The sequence below is a fragment of the Nerophis lumbriciformis genome, linkage group LG35 (genome assembly GCF_033978685.3).
Source record: "Nerophis lumbriciformis linkage group LG35, RoL_Nlum_v2.1, whole genome shotgun sequence".
NCBI classification, from domain to species: domain Eukaryota; kingdom Metazoa; phylum Chordata; class Actinopteri; order Syngnathiformes; family Syngnathidae; genus Nerophis; species Nerophis lumbriciformis.
In genome coordinates this window covers 15,666,327-15,681,606 of record NC_084582.2, presented here as the reverse complement: position 1 = coordinate 15,681,606, position 15,280 = coordinate 15,666,327, and the positions used below count along the sequence as shown (strand labels likewise).

Here is a 15,280-nt window from a genome sequence, read left to right as displayed (position 1 = left end):
AATGCAGGAAGATTAGACTGCAGAGTTCCCCCCAAAAGCTGCCTTGTTCCTCTGCTCTTCTCTATTTTTTACTAATGATCTTTTTTCCATGTAAAAAGTGCATCTATAACTATATATGCAAATGACTCTACACTTCATGCAACTTCAAATAACGTAAGTATTTTAAACAATATACTGCAAAGTACATTACAGCAGTTTTAAAGTCGTTGCATTGACTCCCTGTCCGCTTCAGGGTCGATTTTAAAGTTCTATTATTAGTTCTTAAATGTCTTAATTGCCTTGCGCCATCTTATCTATCTGACCTGCTTTTATCACCCCTCGCGGATCCTGAGATCCTCTGGGACTGGCCTTTTATCTTTACCAAATACCAGAACAAAGACCCACAGTAAGACACTATTTCCCTCACCTGTGGAACAGCCTGCCAGAGAGCCTCAGGACAGCCCTAAGACCTAACCCTATATCAATTTGATATGTCATAAACAAAATTTATGTTTGTTGATGTCAATTTAATTTTTAGTGCCGTGTTTGTGTGCAGGCTGTTGCAGAGGATGGTGTCAGCGTCCTAATTCACTGTTCAGATGGTTGGGATCGTACTGCTCAGGTGTGCTCAGTGGCCTGTGTGCTGCTGGAGCCTTACTACCGGACCATCAAAGGACTCATGGTACAAATAAACAGATTTTTTTAAATATAGCATATTAATATTTTGGAAATATAGAGTACTGTATGAATATATACATATAGACAAAAGTAATAAGACACCTGGTCACTACACTTATGACAATGGCAGAAAACATGACAATAATCTTCCCTTTGCAGCTATTACAGATTTCATATAATATGAAAATACGTTCTACAAGGTTGTGTAGATTTTTCTAATCATACAATTGTCTAAAATGTCTTAGTTTTTTTTTTATGTCAATGGGATTATATGGGGACCAAAACAATACCACAATCGTTGCACATAAAAACACTCTGCGTGGCCCCCTGTACGCAGATGCGGACTCACTTTACACTTGTGTGGCCTCTTTGCACGCAGCGTCTTTTTGCCCGCACACTGACTTGTTGGTTTGCGCCTGTGATGTATTTTTCTACACGTGCGGCGTTCCACCCTTTTGGCAAGCATTAAATAGACGGCCAAGCAAATCCTTTCTGATTGATCACTTTAAACGCCTACTGCATGGCGTCACATTAGTGCCAAAAATCCGAGCGCATAAAAACTGTTATCGCGCGCTGATTCTCCACTTTGTGCGCGCGCGTGGTGCCTTTTTGCGCGCGCGCGGTGCCTTTCTGCGCGCTCTCTGTGTACTCCTGGCATCTCTCCTCGCGCTGTCATGTTTCTTTTTGGCATTTTGGGGGCGGGTATGCTTAGACGGCCCCTCCTTTCTGATTGGCTGTGAGCATTTTTCATATGACCAATCATTCTCCAGTGTAGCAACGTTGTAGCCATCTTACCTCGGACAGCTAGCCTCAATCATTACATTGATGTCAATGGTACATGTACTAATTAAATTACCATAACTTGCTCGATTTTCGACCAATTTACAAACGGTTTGCCTTGTTACAAATCTTATTACATGTAGATATGACATAGGATGCTGTACCTGTTGAAATTACCTCTTTCGCTTTAAAAAAAAAAGACTTAATTGTGCAACATAGTTGTGTAGGGTCAGTGTTAGTCAGTTCTCTGATTATTTTAAACTGTTTCAGAATACATTATTAAAAGCTATTTTTAACATTTTAAAAACAAAATTCAAAGATTATTTAATTCATTTTATGGCTGAATCAAAAGAAATTCCATAAATTAGAAAACAAATGTTCAAGAAGAAGTGAAAATATAAAATAATGTTATGGTTGGATGTTATTGCTGGTGGACCAGTTCTGGCTGAAAGATGTGATTATGGTGTTTGTTGTATTGTTATTTATTTGGGTCACATTTTGTATTACCCTGTATTGTGTTTATGTGGTATGAAATAACCTTCATCAGCGCGCGACATTTTTTTATCCACTTCTTCCTCCGTAAATCTTGATACATATTGACGATGACCCGCCCTGCTATACTTCTGATTGGCTCTGAGCATTTTTCAGCATTTTTCGCCTGACCAATCAGAAAGAAGGGGCCGTCTAAGCATACCCGCCCCCAAAGTGCCAAAAAGAAACATGACAGCGTGAGGAGAGATGCCAGGAGTACACAGAGAGCGCGCAGAAAGGCACCGCGCGCGCGCGCAAAAAGGCACCGCGCGCGCACAAAAAGGCACCGCGCGCGCACAGAAAGGCACCGCGCGCGCGCAAAAAGACACCACGCGCGCGCAAAAGGGTGTCGCGCGCGCGCACGAAGTGGAGAATCAGCGCGCGATAAGTGGAGAATCAGCGCGCGATAACAGTTTTTATGCGCTCGGATTTTTGGCACTAATGTGACGCCATACTACTGCCTCTTGGTCTGAGCTAATCCAAGGGTACTGTTGCCGTCGAACTGTGTCCCTTTTGAAGAAGAGTCTAAAGTTAAGACAAAATAACCTATTGTATTATTATTATCTCCCGAATTCGGAGGTCTCAAGGTTGGCAAGTATGCCCCTGATTGAGTGACTATATGATTTAGAAGTGCGTCTCAATACTTTTGTACATAATGATGCACTAAAAAATGTTTACATTCCACAGAGAAAAAGTGGGCACCATTACTTTTATTCTGAGTGACGCAAAACAACTTTTATTACATAACTTTGACATGGTTTTTTTTACCCACTTTTAGGTTCTAATCGAGAAAGACTGGGTCTCATTTGGTCACAAGTTCTCTCACAGGTTTGACTTGAAGGCATTTGATTCACACCATTGATTGTTTGGTTTGTTTTGGTCTGACAATCTCCATCTCCTGTCCAGATGCAACCATCGGGTTGGAGACCCGAAAGAGGTGTCTCCTATTATCGACCAGTTCCTGGAGTGTGTATGGCAGCTGATGGAGCAGTTTCCCTGCGCCTTTGAGTTCAATGAGCGGTTCCTAATCACCATTCACAGCCACATCTACTCCTGCCAGTATGGCAACTTTATTGGAAACAACCAGCGGGAGAGGATAGAACTGGGGTGCGATCATTATTTGTTTCTCCTTCTAACAGTGTTTATAAATGACTGGATAATGTTCCAAATCCCTTTCCTTGTTTTCATATTTGACTTTCCCCTTTCTTCACCTTACTTGATATTAATGCAGACTTTGTACAAGGACCCACTCTCTGTGGAGTTATCTGTGGTCAAACCGTGCAGATTACGCCAACCCCTTGTACAGACCAAACCACAGCCAGGCACAGGGCCTCCTGCGGCCATCTACTGCCCCCTGCAGGTTTAAGTATGTACCACCCATACAGTAAACACCTTGCTCGGCTAAAACACAACAGAACCTCTAAGGCAGGGGTGTCAAACTCAAATACAGAGTGGGCCAAAATTTAAAACTAACAAAGCCGCGGGCCAAGGTTGAACAAATTAACCTTTTAATAGGGACCCAAACAAGTTTTGCATTGAATATTGAACAAGCAAGGCTTATATAACTTTATAGTGACATGCAAAATCGAGTTTCAAATAATAATAATAATCATTCAAAAATATCAATGGCATATCAAATAAAATTTACATAAAAATTGAATGCCTCTTTTCTATTTGCAGCCTTCTGAGGTAAACATCAAAATAAACTGTTTCCACAAGCTAATAATACATTTGAAAATTAAATAACAATAATGAATGAATCAAACATTCAAGCCTAGAAGTAGCAAGAGAAAGTATTTGTTCTGTTGTGTTTATGTTGTGTTACGGTGCGGATGTTCTCCCGAAATGTGTTTGTCATTCTTGTTTGGTGTGGTTTCACAGTGTGGCGCATATTTGTAACAGTGTTAAAGTTGTTTATGGGGCCACCCTCAGTGTGACCTGTATGGCTGTTGATCAAGTATGCCTTACATTCACTTATGTGTGTGTAGAAGCCGCATATATCACATATACGCTGTTTGTATGGAGGAAAAGCAGACGTGACGACAGGTTGTAGAGGACGCTAAAGGCATTGCCTTTAAGGCACGCTCCCAATATTGTTGTCCGGGTGGAAATCGGGAGAAATTCGAGAGAATGGTTGCCCCGGGAGACTTTCGAGAGGGGCACTGAAAATCGGGAGGGTTGACAAGTATGAGTATTAGCGGTGAATGCGGTGTTATAGCGGCACCGCCGCGGTATAGTACCGGCGGGCCAGCTCTAATGTTAATTTGATTTTGCCTCTAGGGCCAAATGAAATTACACGGCGGGCCAGAGTTTTGACACCCATGCTCTAAGGTCAAACATAACCTGCTCCAAGATACTGCCACTCTGTTTTTTCTTTTTTTTTATGCAGTAATTATTGGGTTACATTTTACCAGTAATATAAAACAAACACTCTGATTAATTTGCCCGTGGAGATTCCACTGTACTGTATTTGTGAAATATTACTTCAAATACAATATGTTAGTCATTTGTGAGTTGAAAGGCTCTTCTTGTCTTGCAGATTTTGGAGGGGTTTGTACAACCGGTTTGACCGCGGGATGCATCCTCGTCAATCTGTCGAGGATTACCTGAGGGCCATTCAAGAGGAAACACAGCAGTTGGAGGAGCTGCTCGCCTCACATAAGCAGGTCGGATGCAATAATTTAAAAGTGTATTTGTTTAAGTGACTTTAAGTTAAATATGAGTGCTGTCAAATGATTAATTTCTCAATCAGAAATAATCACATTTGGTATTTTCGATTAATCTCAATTATTCACGGTATATTACTTGCTCGCATAATTAAAATTAACTTTAAAAAAAGACACCAATATTTTGACACAAAGCAATGTGATTTTCAGAAAGTCATAAACATTTTTTAAAGGTTTTTATGTGAATACACATTTCTTTGCTCAAAGCTCGGTAACCGTATTATCTACTGATGGGTAAATGGTGCCTTGGTGAGTGTATGGCATACTCACTACCTGTATCGGCGCGTGTTAGTGTTTGATAATGTTCATTCGCCATCTGCTGGATTAAAAAAGTCACTACATTTGACCTGCAATTGAAATTGATAGTTTGTTCAAGATCCCCATTAACTGCTAGTGGCTATTCTTCCTGAGGTCTAACATTTTAAAAACCCTTTAATTCAATAAAGCAAAGGAGAATACACACATTTATACATGACAATAACACCACCTTCAAAATAAAACAACTGCGCAACATTTTTTACAAACGTTTTTTACAGTATACTAATGTAGAATTACACAGTAGCCATACAAATACATTTGTTTCAAGGAAAGTCTAAGCCCTTAGAAAAAGGTGCAGATTGAGTCCATGCAATCAAGTTATAAGTGTCCTTCGATGAACAATATTGGAGTCCAATACACATTTGTCAATCTAAACACATATCAAATAATCATAATTGTGTATTACTTAAAGATATAAAATCTCCAAAGCACAAGCATATTAGAAAGTATCCAGTAACCAGTGTCCACATCATTCAACATACTGTGTTAAGAACTCCAATCAATCAAAGTTTACTTATATAGCCCTAAATCACGAGTGTCTCAAAGGGCTGAAAACCTAATGAGTTATTTTGGCCACTAGGTGTCGCCAAAAACAATTACCACTCCACTTCAACTGAAAGACCGCATACGTCCATTTCAGACACCTAATAATAAATAGGTCAGAGTTTTTCATACCTCCAAATTATTAAAAGTATGTCTGATTCGTGCTCGTATCAAATCAATATTGGTATCAGCTAGAGATGTCCGATAATAGCTTTTTTGCCGATATTCCGATATTGTCCAACTCTTAATTACCGATACCGATATCAACCGATACCGATATATACAGTCGTGGAATTAACACATTATTATGCCTAATTTTGTTATGATGCCCCGCTTGATGCATTAAACAATGTAACAAGGTTTTCCAAAATAAATCAACTCAAGTTATGGAAAAAAAATGCCAACATGGCACTGCCATATTTATTATTGAAGTCCCAAAGTGCATTATTTTTTTTAACATGCCTCAAAACAGCAGCTTGGAATTTGGGACCTGCTCTCCCTGAGAGAGCATGAGGAGGTTGAGGTGGGTGGGGTTGGGGGGGTTGAGGTAGCGGGGTGTGTATATTGTAGCGTCCCGGAAGAGTTAGTACTGCAAGGGGTTCTGGGTATTTGTTCTGTTGTGTTTATGTTGTGTTACAGTGCGGATGTTCTCCCGAAATGTGTTTGTCATTCTTGTTTGGTGTGGGTTCACAGTGTGGCGCATATTTTTAACAGTGTTAAAGTTGTTTATACGGCCACCCTCAGTGTGACCTGTATGGCTGTTGACCAAGTATGCATGCATTCACTTGTGTGTGTGAAAAGCCGTAGATATTATGTGATTGGGCCGACACGCAAAGGCAGTGCCTTTAAGGTTTATTGGCGCTCTGTACTTCTCTCTACGTCTGTGTACAGCGGCGTTTTAAAAAGTCATGAATTTTACTTTTTGAAACCGATACCGGTAATTTTAAAACCGATACCGATCATTTCCGATATTACATTTTAAAGCATTTATTGGCCGATAATATCGGACTGCCGATATCGGACATCTCTAGTGTCGGCCAATACTTAAGGAGAAACTGCACTTTTTTTAAATAGTTAACAATCATCACAAAGGTTTTTTTTGCATTCTCTCTCATTCTAGGTAGCTAGCAATGTAGCTAATGGGAGCAATCAATTATACTCTAACTCGTTTTAAAAATGCATTCAAAATCTGTCACCAATACTTCATTTACGTTCTGTAACCTGTATAATAACCAAGCTGTATCGTCAAATTTATTGTAAGAGCGAACACTGAGGAACTCTCTTTCTAGCGTAGTAACACATCGGTGTGCTTTGGTATTAGCCGTAAATGCTAACTACGGCAAGAGATAAGCTAGCTTCTACATCAACACGAAACACATTTGAGTTTGTAATGCACAATACTGCGATAAGACAATAATCTGTACTGACTTAAAAACATGAACAATCATATTACAGTATTTCTAAAGTATTAGCCTACATTTGATGTTTTGTTTGTACACAGCTAGCCAGACAGTGTATGTACTGTAGTTGTAATAACACGCTTGATGTGCTGTGTGTATCATGATCAATATAAATTGTGACTCACTCGATGGACAATTGTCTCTTTGGTCCAGCTGGACAGGCACGTTTTTCTGGTTGATGTGGGGTAAGCACGCCATTTATGTTGAAATAGCTTGTCTTCAAATTCCGCATTTGCAGCTTTTAGTGGCTTTCACCTCACTCTATCGGCTTCCGTCTGCTCCAACGTTTCACTCTTTTTTTTTTGTGCTCGCTTCTAGAAGCATCAGTTCATCCTCGGTTCATCCATCCATCCATCCATCCATTTTCTAGCGCTTTTTCCCTTTGGGGTCGCGGGGGGCGCTGAAGCCTATCTCAGCTACAATCGGGCGGAAGGCGGGTTACACCCTGGACAAGTTGCCAGCTCATCGCAGGGCCAACACAGATAGACAGACAACATTCACACTCACATTCACACACTAGGGCCAATTTAGTGTTGCCAATCAACCTATCCCCAGGTGCATGTCTTTGGAGGTGGGAGGAAGCCGGAGTACCCGGAGGGAACCCACACAGTCACGGGGATCCTCGGTTCATTCATGTTCAATCAGATAAGGTTGTGAATCCTAATTTGTCCACAAATAGTCACCGTTATTGTTTGTTACCAAGTCTGCCATGATTAAAACACACACAAGCGTTTTATATCCGGAAGTAAAACACATATTGTTGCCAGAAGTCGGACATATGCTGCTATGGAAACAGATATCAATGCGCGGAAGAAGTCAGCTCCGGAATTGATTAAAATTATCAAAATACGGTACCGTATTTTTCGGAGTATAAGTTGCTTCGGAGTATAAATTGCACCGGCCGAAAATGCATAATAAAGAAGGAAAAAAACATATATAAGTCGCACCGGAGTATAAGTCGCATTTTTGGGGGAAATGTATTTGATAAAACCCAACACCAAGAATAGACATTTGAAAGGCAATTTAAAATAAATAAAGAATAGTGAACAACAGGCTGAATAAGTGTACGTTATATGAGGCATAAATGACTAACTGAGAACGTGCCTGGTATGTTAACGTAACATATTATAGTAAGAGTCATTCAAATAACTATAACATATAGAACATGCTATACGTTTACCAAACAATCTGTCACTCCTAATCGCTAAATCCCATGAAATCTTATACGTCTAGTCCCTTACGTGAATGAGCTAAGTAATATTATTTGATATTTTACGGTAATGTGTTAATAATTTCACACATAAGTCGCTCCTGAGTATAAGTCGCACCCCCGGCCAAACTATGAAAAAAACTGCGACTTATAGTCCGAAAAATATGGTAAATATTGAACATATTACATATGGTTATGAACGTGTCTGTTACTACATTATATGAGGACATTGGAGGCGTTTGATGTTGTCTTAGAGCAGGGGTGTCAAACTCATTTTAGCTCAGGGGCCACATGGAGGAAAATCTATTCCCAGGTTGGCCGTGATGGTAAAATCATGGCATGATAACTTAAAAACAGAGACGATTTCAGATTGTTTTCTTTGTCTTACTTTGGCCAAAAATAGAACAAGCACATTCTGAAAATGTACAATTCACAAACAATCCTTTTGACAAAACACTTAAAATTCTGAGGGAAAAAAAAATGTTTGTGTGACTTTGTCTCAGTGTATCTTCAAAGCCGATAAACAAAGTCACAGCCTATCTGGGATTGAACAAAATAAATAAACTTCTAGGTGTCAAATACCTCATTTGTCATGTACAGGTATTAACCATGTGCTAACTCAACAAACTACACATACGGATGTAGAAACTGTTGAAGATGGTTGAGTTACACTCACTTTTCTCATTTTTGACAGATATTTAGGGGCAATGAACAATGCGTTTGAAGCAGAAGACCTAAAACTGCAGGTTTTGCGTTTCATTTGTTCGAGGAGAGGAGCCACAGCCACGCGCTACCATAGCGATATGCGCTTTACTGCGTACCTCTTGCTTGGCTCTGGTATCAAGCGTTTGCTTGCCCAACAGAGTTGTTATTGCGACCCCCAGTGGACGCATTTAGAACAGCACTTTCTTTCGATAAACAATTTCAGCTCAATTTTATACTTAGCAAACTCATATCACGGGCCGCATAAAACCAGTTCGCGGGCCTGATCCGGCCGTTTGACACCCATGTCTTAGAGGGTTTTGAAGGCTACAACGGTGGCTCCCATTAGCCGCATCTTCCAAGTGTTTTTTTTAACCTATTTAAAATTATTATTTAAAAAAGACGTGTGTTCTTGTGTCTCATAATGATTGTATAGGTATACGATAGGCAAAATTACCCTAAAAGTGCAGTTCCCCTTTAAGGCTCCAATATCGGTATCGCATCGGGAGTGAAAAAGTTGTATCTCGACACTGCTAGTTAAAACATTTGCTATGATTTTACCTGATCAACAGAAAATTGCTGAACTGGAAGAGGAGCAGGTGTGGAGATGCACCCGTAAAGCCACCACCTATGATAAAAGCCCCACGGCCTGGGTTGTTAGTAACGACCTGGGCTTGGCAAACACCCCTCAAGACTACACCTCAGGCTTCCTCACCAGCAGCCCCTGTCAGCCCAAAGCGCTACGCAGCGGCCTGACCCTCTCGCCCCAAGATTTGAATCGAACGTTCGACTCCAACAACTCCAACGGCAGCGACCGGGAGTCTGGAATAGCGGACCTGAGCTGCCGTTCACCCTTCAGCGAGGACAGCGCCAGGGATCAAGACTCTGACGATACCGCCTACTCAGCTGCTTAAAAAAATGTAAGCAGCTACTGAAATCTCACTGGAGCGCTGAACAAACACTACCTATATAATTATGTACTCAAAAAAAACTGGCTTTTTTTCTAATTTCATTTTAAAGTCATATTCAGGTTGCATAAATAAGTTTTGTTTGCATGTGGTGTTGAACATATACTTGAACACTGTTTACCGTAGCGGACCACATTGTAGTTTCCACACAAAGAACAAAGTGTCAGATGGATGGAATATTTTTTCCCAAAGTAAACCGTTACTCTGTGCAGACAGTTTAAAATAGTCAAGTGCCTCCTGGGCCATTTTGTAGGCCCATTATACACTCCAAAAAAACATTATCTTGAGTGAGGAGCCAAAACACTTCAGACTTCAGAGTGCATGTGAAGTGGGTGTTTATGTACATCGCCTCTTCGGTGTATTTATGCAGCAGATGGTTTACTTCACAATGCAAACACATGCAAAAAAAAAAAAAAGACCAGAAGTAACCTGATAATAGTTGATGCATTGCAACAAATGGTATTTACTTGAATGGGCTTCAATCATGTATGGAAGAAAGTCATCTTATCAAATGGAACAAATATTTTAATCATGATACAAGGTGAATATGGTTTGTCATTTTTTTTTTTGTTGCTATAGTGACATTGTCACTCGAAGCCTTCATGTGGAACATTTAGTGGATGGCGCCAACCGTGGACCGCATGTGAACACAAAGTATCACTGTGTTAGTAGGAGAATCTGCCTATTATTGTACTGTATAACATTGCCGATGAACAATGCAGCATGCAAGTATATTTTTGTACTGTATTTTTTTGGTTTGTAATCCTCCTTGCATGCATGTCATTTTGTTCTATCCAAAATGTTTAAATTATTTTGTCCGACCTCATGATAAGGGGATGTATTTGTTGATGTGGAATGAATGTCCCTGTGAATAATATTATTGAACTCTGGTGTTGTTAATTGTAATTTTTTGGTCAAATAAAATAAGATATCACTGTCACCTATCCCATTGACTCCCCATTATTTATGCTATCTTCCATCCATCCATCTTCTTCCGCTTATCCGAGGTCGGGTCGCGGGGGCAGCAGCCTAAGCAGGGAAGGCCAGACTTCCCTCTCCCCAGCCACTTCGTCCAGCTCTTCCCGGGGGATCCCGAGGCGTTCCCAGGCCAGCCGGGAGACATAGTCTTCCCAACGTGTCCTGGGTCTTCCCTGTGGCCTCCTACCGGTCGGACATGCCCTAAACACCTCCCTAGGGAGGCGTTCGGGTGGCATCCTGACCAGATGCCCGAACCACCTCATCTGGCTCCTCTCGATGTGGAGGAGCAGTGGCTTTACTTTGAGTTCCTCCCAGATGGCAGAGCTTCTCACCCTATCTCTAAGGGAGAGCCCCGCCACCCGGCGGAGGAAACTCATTTCGGCCCCTTGTACCCGTGATCTTGTCCTTTTGGTCATAACCCAAAGCTCATGACCATAGGTGAGGATGGGAACGTAGATCGACCGGTAAATTGAGAGCTTTGCCTTCCGGCTCAGCTCCTTCTTCACCACAACGGATCGATACAGCGTCCGCATTACTGAAGACGCCGCACCGATCCGCCTGTCGATCTCACGATCCACTCTTCCCTCACTCGTGAACAAGACTACGAGGTACTTGAACTCCTCCACATGGGGCAGGGTCTCCTCCGCAATCCGGAGATGGCACTCCACCCTTTTCCGGACGAGACCCATGGACTCGGACTTGGAGGTGCTGATTCTCATCCCAGTCGCTTCACACTCGGCTGCGAACCGATCCAGTGAGAGCTGAAGATCCTGGCCAGATGAAGCCATCAGGACCACATCATCTGCAAAAAGCAGAGACCTAATCCTGCAGCCACCAAACCGGATCCCCTCAACGCCTTGACTGTGCCTAGAAATTCTGTCCATAAAAGTTATGAACAGAATCTGTGACAAAGGGCAGCCTTGGCGGAGTCCAACCCTCACTGGAAACGTGTCCGACTTACTGCCGGGGCAATGCGGACCAAATGGATTAAATTGCAATGCTATCTTCCAAATGGATTAAATTCATAAAAATACATTGGCGTTATTAACTTCAGGTTGTAAAGGCATTGAAATACTTTAACAGAATATAGGTTACCCATCTAACTCAATACTAAACTTGGTAGTTTTATCGATGACCCTGTTCTTTATTCTTGTAGTAATAATTTGAATTCTAAACACTGATAAAGTGTCAAAATAGCGTTAGATCTTTGGATTATATTTGCACATGATCCACATGTGAATATTTTTATTAATGCGTTTTAAATCCAATAGATAATACATGAAGAGAAACAGTACAGTAGACCGATAATAAATACATTACTGTAATCACGTAAAAAATATGTAGCAAAAGCTGTCCGTTTAATTTGGGTCGGATCTAAACAGTGGTGGGCCAGCAAGGCCTTCTCTGCCTACCTAACATAACCAATAATTAAAGATAAAAGTACTTTTTAATTTAATTTCCCTAAATATCTAAAAGTATTCATATCATATTATGCTCCTTCCAGTGCTGTTGTTCTTAGGTTAGAGTTTGTACCCAATCAGAATTCAGCTATTCATGCTGTACGATATCTGCCCGGGGCCTTCAGAATCAACAATGCAGGCGTCCAAGCACTATAAGTGAACGAACACGTACAGTTGATAGATAATTGCGATAGCCAATCAGATCACGAGTTGTTGTCAGTAAGGCCTTCTAGCTGGCCTCACGTTGAACGTGACGTTTACGCGTCCTGTGATTGTATACTCACCTGGACCGTTAGCGAATGAATTTGAGAACACATACAGTTGACAGACATATGCGATACCCAATCAGATCACAAGTTGTTGACAGTAGCCTATCTAGGTAGCCTGATGTTAACGAGACTGCGATTGGATACTCACTTGTCATTCCAAAGTGAGTATCCAATCACAAGTTGCAATTTAGCAGGAAGCAGTTAGTGTTGACCCACAAAGAAGGAAAACAAAATGTTGATTAGGTGGCAGATATATATTTGCAAGGCCGTTTTCAAGAAGGATATTTAAAGAGAAACTACATCTTGTGAGACGATGTCCGCGATTAAATGGGGAAATGCCCGCCATTTCCACACGAATCAACGTTATATGGCGTCGAATGGGTGCTACAAATTGTGAGTTCAAATATTTTATTTCTTTATTTTTTCACATTTAGTATGTTTTTTGCAATTTTAATTTTGACAGTACCACATAAGATATGTTTTAATTGCTGATGCGAGTTTATTGATTTTTAAATGCGCCAGAAAATAAGCCGTTTTGTACGCTGTTGAGGTGATTCAATGACCAGTAGTGCGTAAATGTGTTCCTTTATAGTATTTCTCCAACAATGGTCATGTGGTGACATAAATGATGGTATTTGGAGAGGTAATCTTTGAATTGATTGATTGAAACTTTTATTAGTAGATTGCACAGTACAGTGCATATTCCGTACAATTGACCACTAAATGGTAACACCCGAATAAGTTTTTCAACTTGATTAAGTCGGGGTCCACTTAAATTGATTCATGATATAGATATATACTATCATCATAATACAGTCATCACACAAGATAATCATCAGAGTATGTACATTGAATTATTTACATTATTTACAATCCGGGGTGTGGGATGTGGAGGGGGGGGTTGGGGTTGGTTGATATCAACACTTCAGTCATCAACAATTGCATCATCAGAAAAATGGACATTAGAACAGTGTAGGATTGACTTGGTAGGATATGTACAGCAAGTAGTGGACATAGAGAGGGAGACCAGAAAGCATAAGAAGAAGTATCTACATTTGATTATTTACATTTGATTATTTACATTTGATTATTTACAATCCGGGGAGGTAGGATGTGGAAGGGAGGGTGTTAGTTTAGGGTTGAAGTTGCCTGGAGGTGTTCTTTTAGTGCAGACATCACTGAAGGCCCCCCACTGAATCTGAATACTTAATGAATAGAGAGGAGTTTTGTTTAGTTAAAGTCTGCAAATATGACTAATAAAACTGGATTATTTCAAAATGTGTTTTATACAACTTGGAAATGTTTTTTACTCTGGTTGGATGACACGGCAGTTGTTCATATCAATCGGATATTAAGTAAATAAAAATGTATTATTTCTACTTTATTTTTGTAAATATTACGTTATTTTCCCCCATTATTGGTGTCTTTTTTAGTTGTCTTGGGTAATTGTATATATATATTTTTTTAGAATGGGCTGACTTTGGTCGCATGACGCAGCCTACTAAACAAGTAAATATTTAAATAAGAGTTGATTAAAAATGAAAATCCGGTAAAAAAAAATAAAAAATAAAAGCTATATATATTAGGGCTGTGAGTCTTTGGGTGGCCCACGATTCGATTCAATATCGATTCTTGGGGTCACGATTCGATTCAAAATCGATTTTTTTTTTTTTTCAATTCAACACGATTCTCGATTCAAAAACGATATTTTTCCCGATTCAAAACGATTCTCTATTCATTCAATACATCAGCAGGATCTACCCCAGTCTGCTGACATGCAAGCAGAGTAGTATATTTTGTAAAAAGCTTTTATAATTGTAAAGGACAATGTTTTATCAACTGATTGCAATAATGTAAACATTTGTTTTAACCATTAAATGAACCAAACATATGACTTATTTTATCTTTGTGAAAATATTGGACACAGTGTGTTGTCAAGCGTATGAGATGCGATGCAAGTGTAAGCCACTGTGACACTATTGTTCTTTTTTTAAATTTTTATAAATGTCTAATGATAATGTCAATGAGGGATTTTTAATCACTGCTATGACGAAATTGTAACTAATATTGATACTGTTGTTGATAATATTCATTTTTGTTTCACTACTTTTGGTTTGTTCTGTGTCGTGTTTGTGTCTCCTCTCAATTGCTCTGTTTATTGCAGTTCTGAGTGTTGCTGGGTCGGGTTTGGTTTTGGAATTGGATTGCATTGTTATGGTATTGCTGTGTATTGTTTTGTTGGATTGATTAGTTAAAAAATAAATAAATAAATAGATTTTTTTAAAATGAGAATCGATTCTGAATCGCACAACGTGAGAATCGCGATTCGAATTCGAATCGATTTTTTCCCACACCCCTAATATATATATATATATATATATATATATATTAGGGGTGTGGGAAAAAAAAAAATTGTTCGAATCGATTTTTTCCCACACCCCTAATATATATATATATATATATATATATATATATATATATATATATATATATATATATATATATATATATATATATATATATATATATATATATATATATATATATATATATATATATAATTATATGGCTGTTAATTGGCCCGATCTATTCAAACAGTTTCTACTTGTAAGTAGAAAGTGTTGGTCTATTATTAACATCATCGTCTGCAGGCCTGGGCATTCTCAGAGAAACGCACC

The 15,280-nt window shown here is 39.7% G+C and overlaps 1 protein-coding gene across 1 annotated transcript in view; it reads left to right on the top strand.

Moving 5' to 3' along the window:
* mtmr7a (myotubularin related protein 7a) overlaps positions 1–10,831 on the top strand; it is a 33,052-nt gene extending 22,221 nt beyond the window's left edge. Inside the window, exons 9-14 of the mRNA XM_061927545.2 lie at positions 536–661; positions 2,747–2,796; positions 2,875–3,075; positions 3,200–3,334; positions 4,508–4,634; positions 9,500–10,831. Coding sequence (XP_061783529.2) covers positions 536–661; positions 2,747–2,796; positions 2,875–3,075; positions 3,200–3,334; positions 4,508–4,634; positions 9,500–9,841 — 981 coding nt within the window. The 3' untranslated portion in view covers positions 9,842–10,831. The remainder of the gene's footprint in view (positions 1–535; positions 662–2,746; positions 2,797–2,874; positions 3,076–3,199; positions 3,335–4,507; positions 4,635–9,499) is intronic.
* Positions 10,832–15,280: the final 4,449 nt, after the last annotated feature.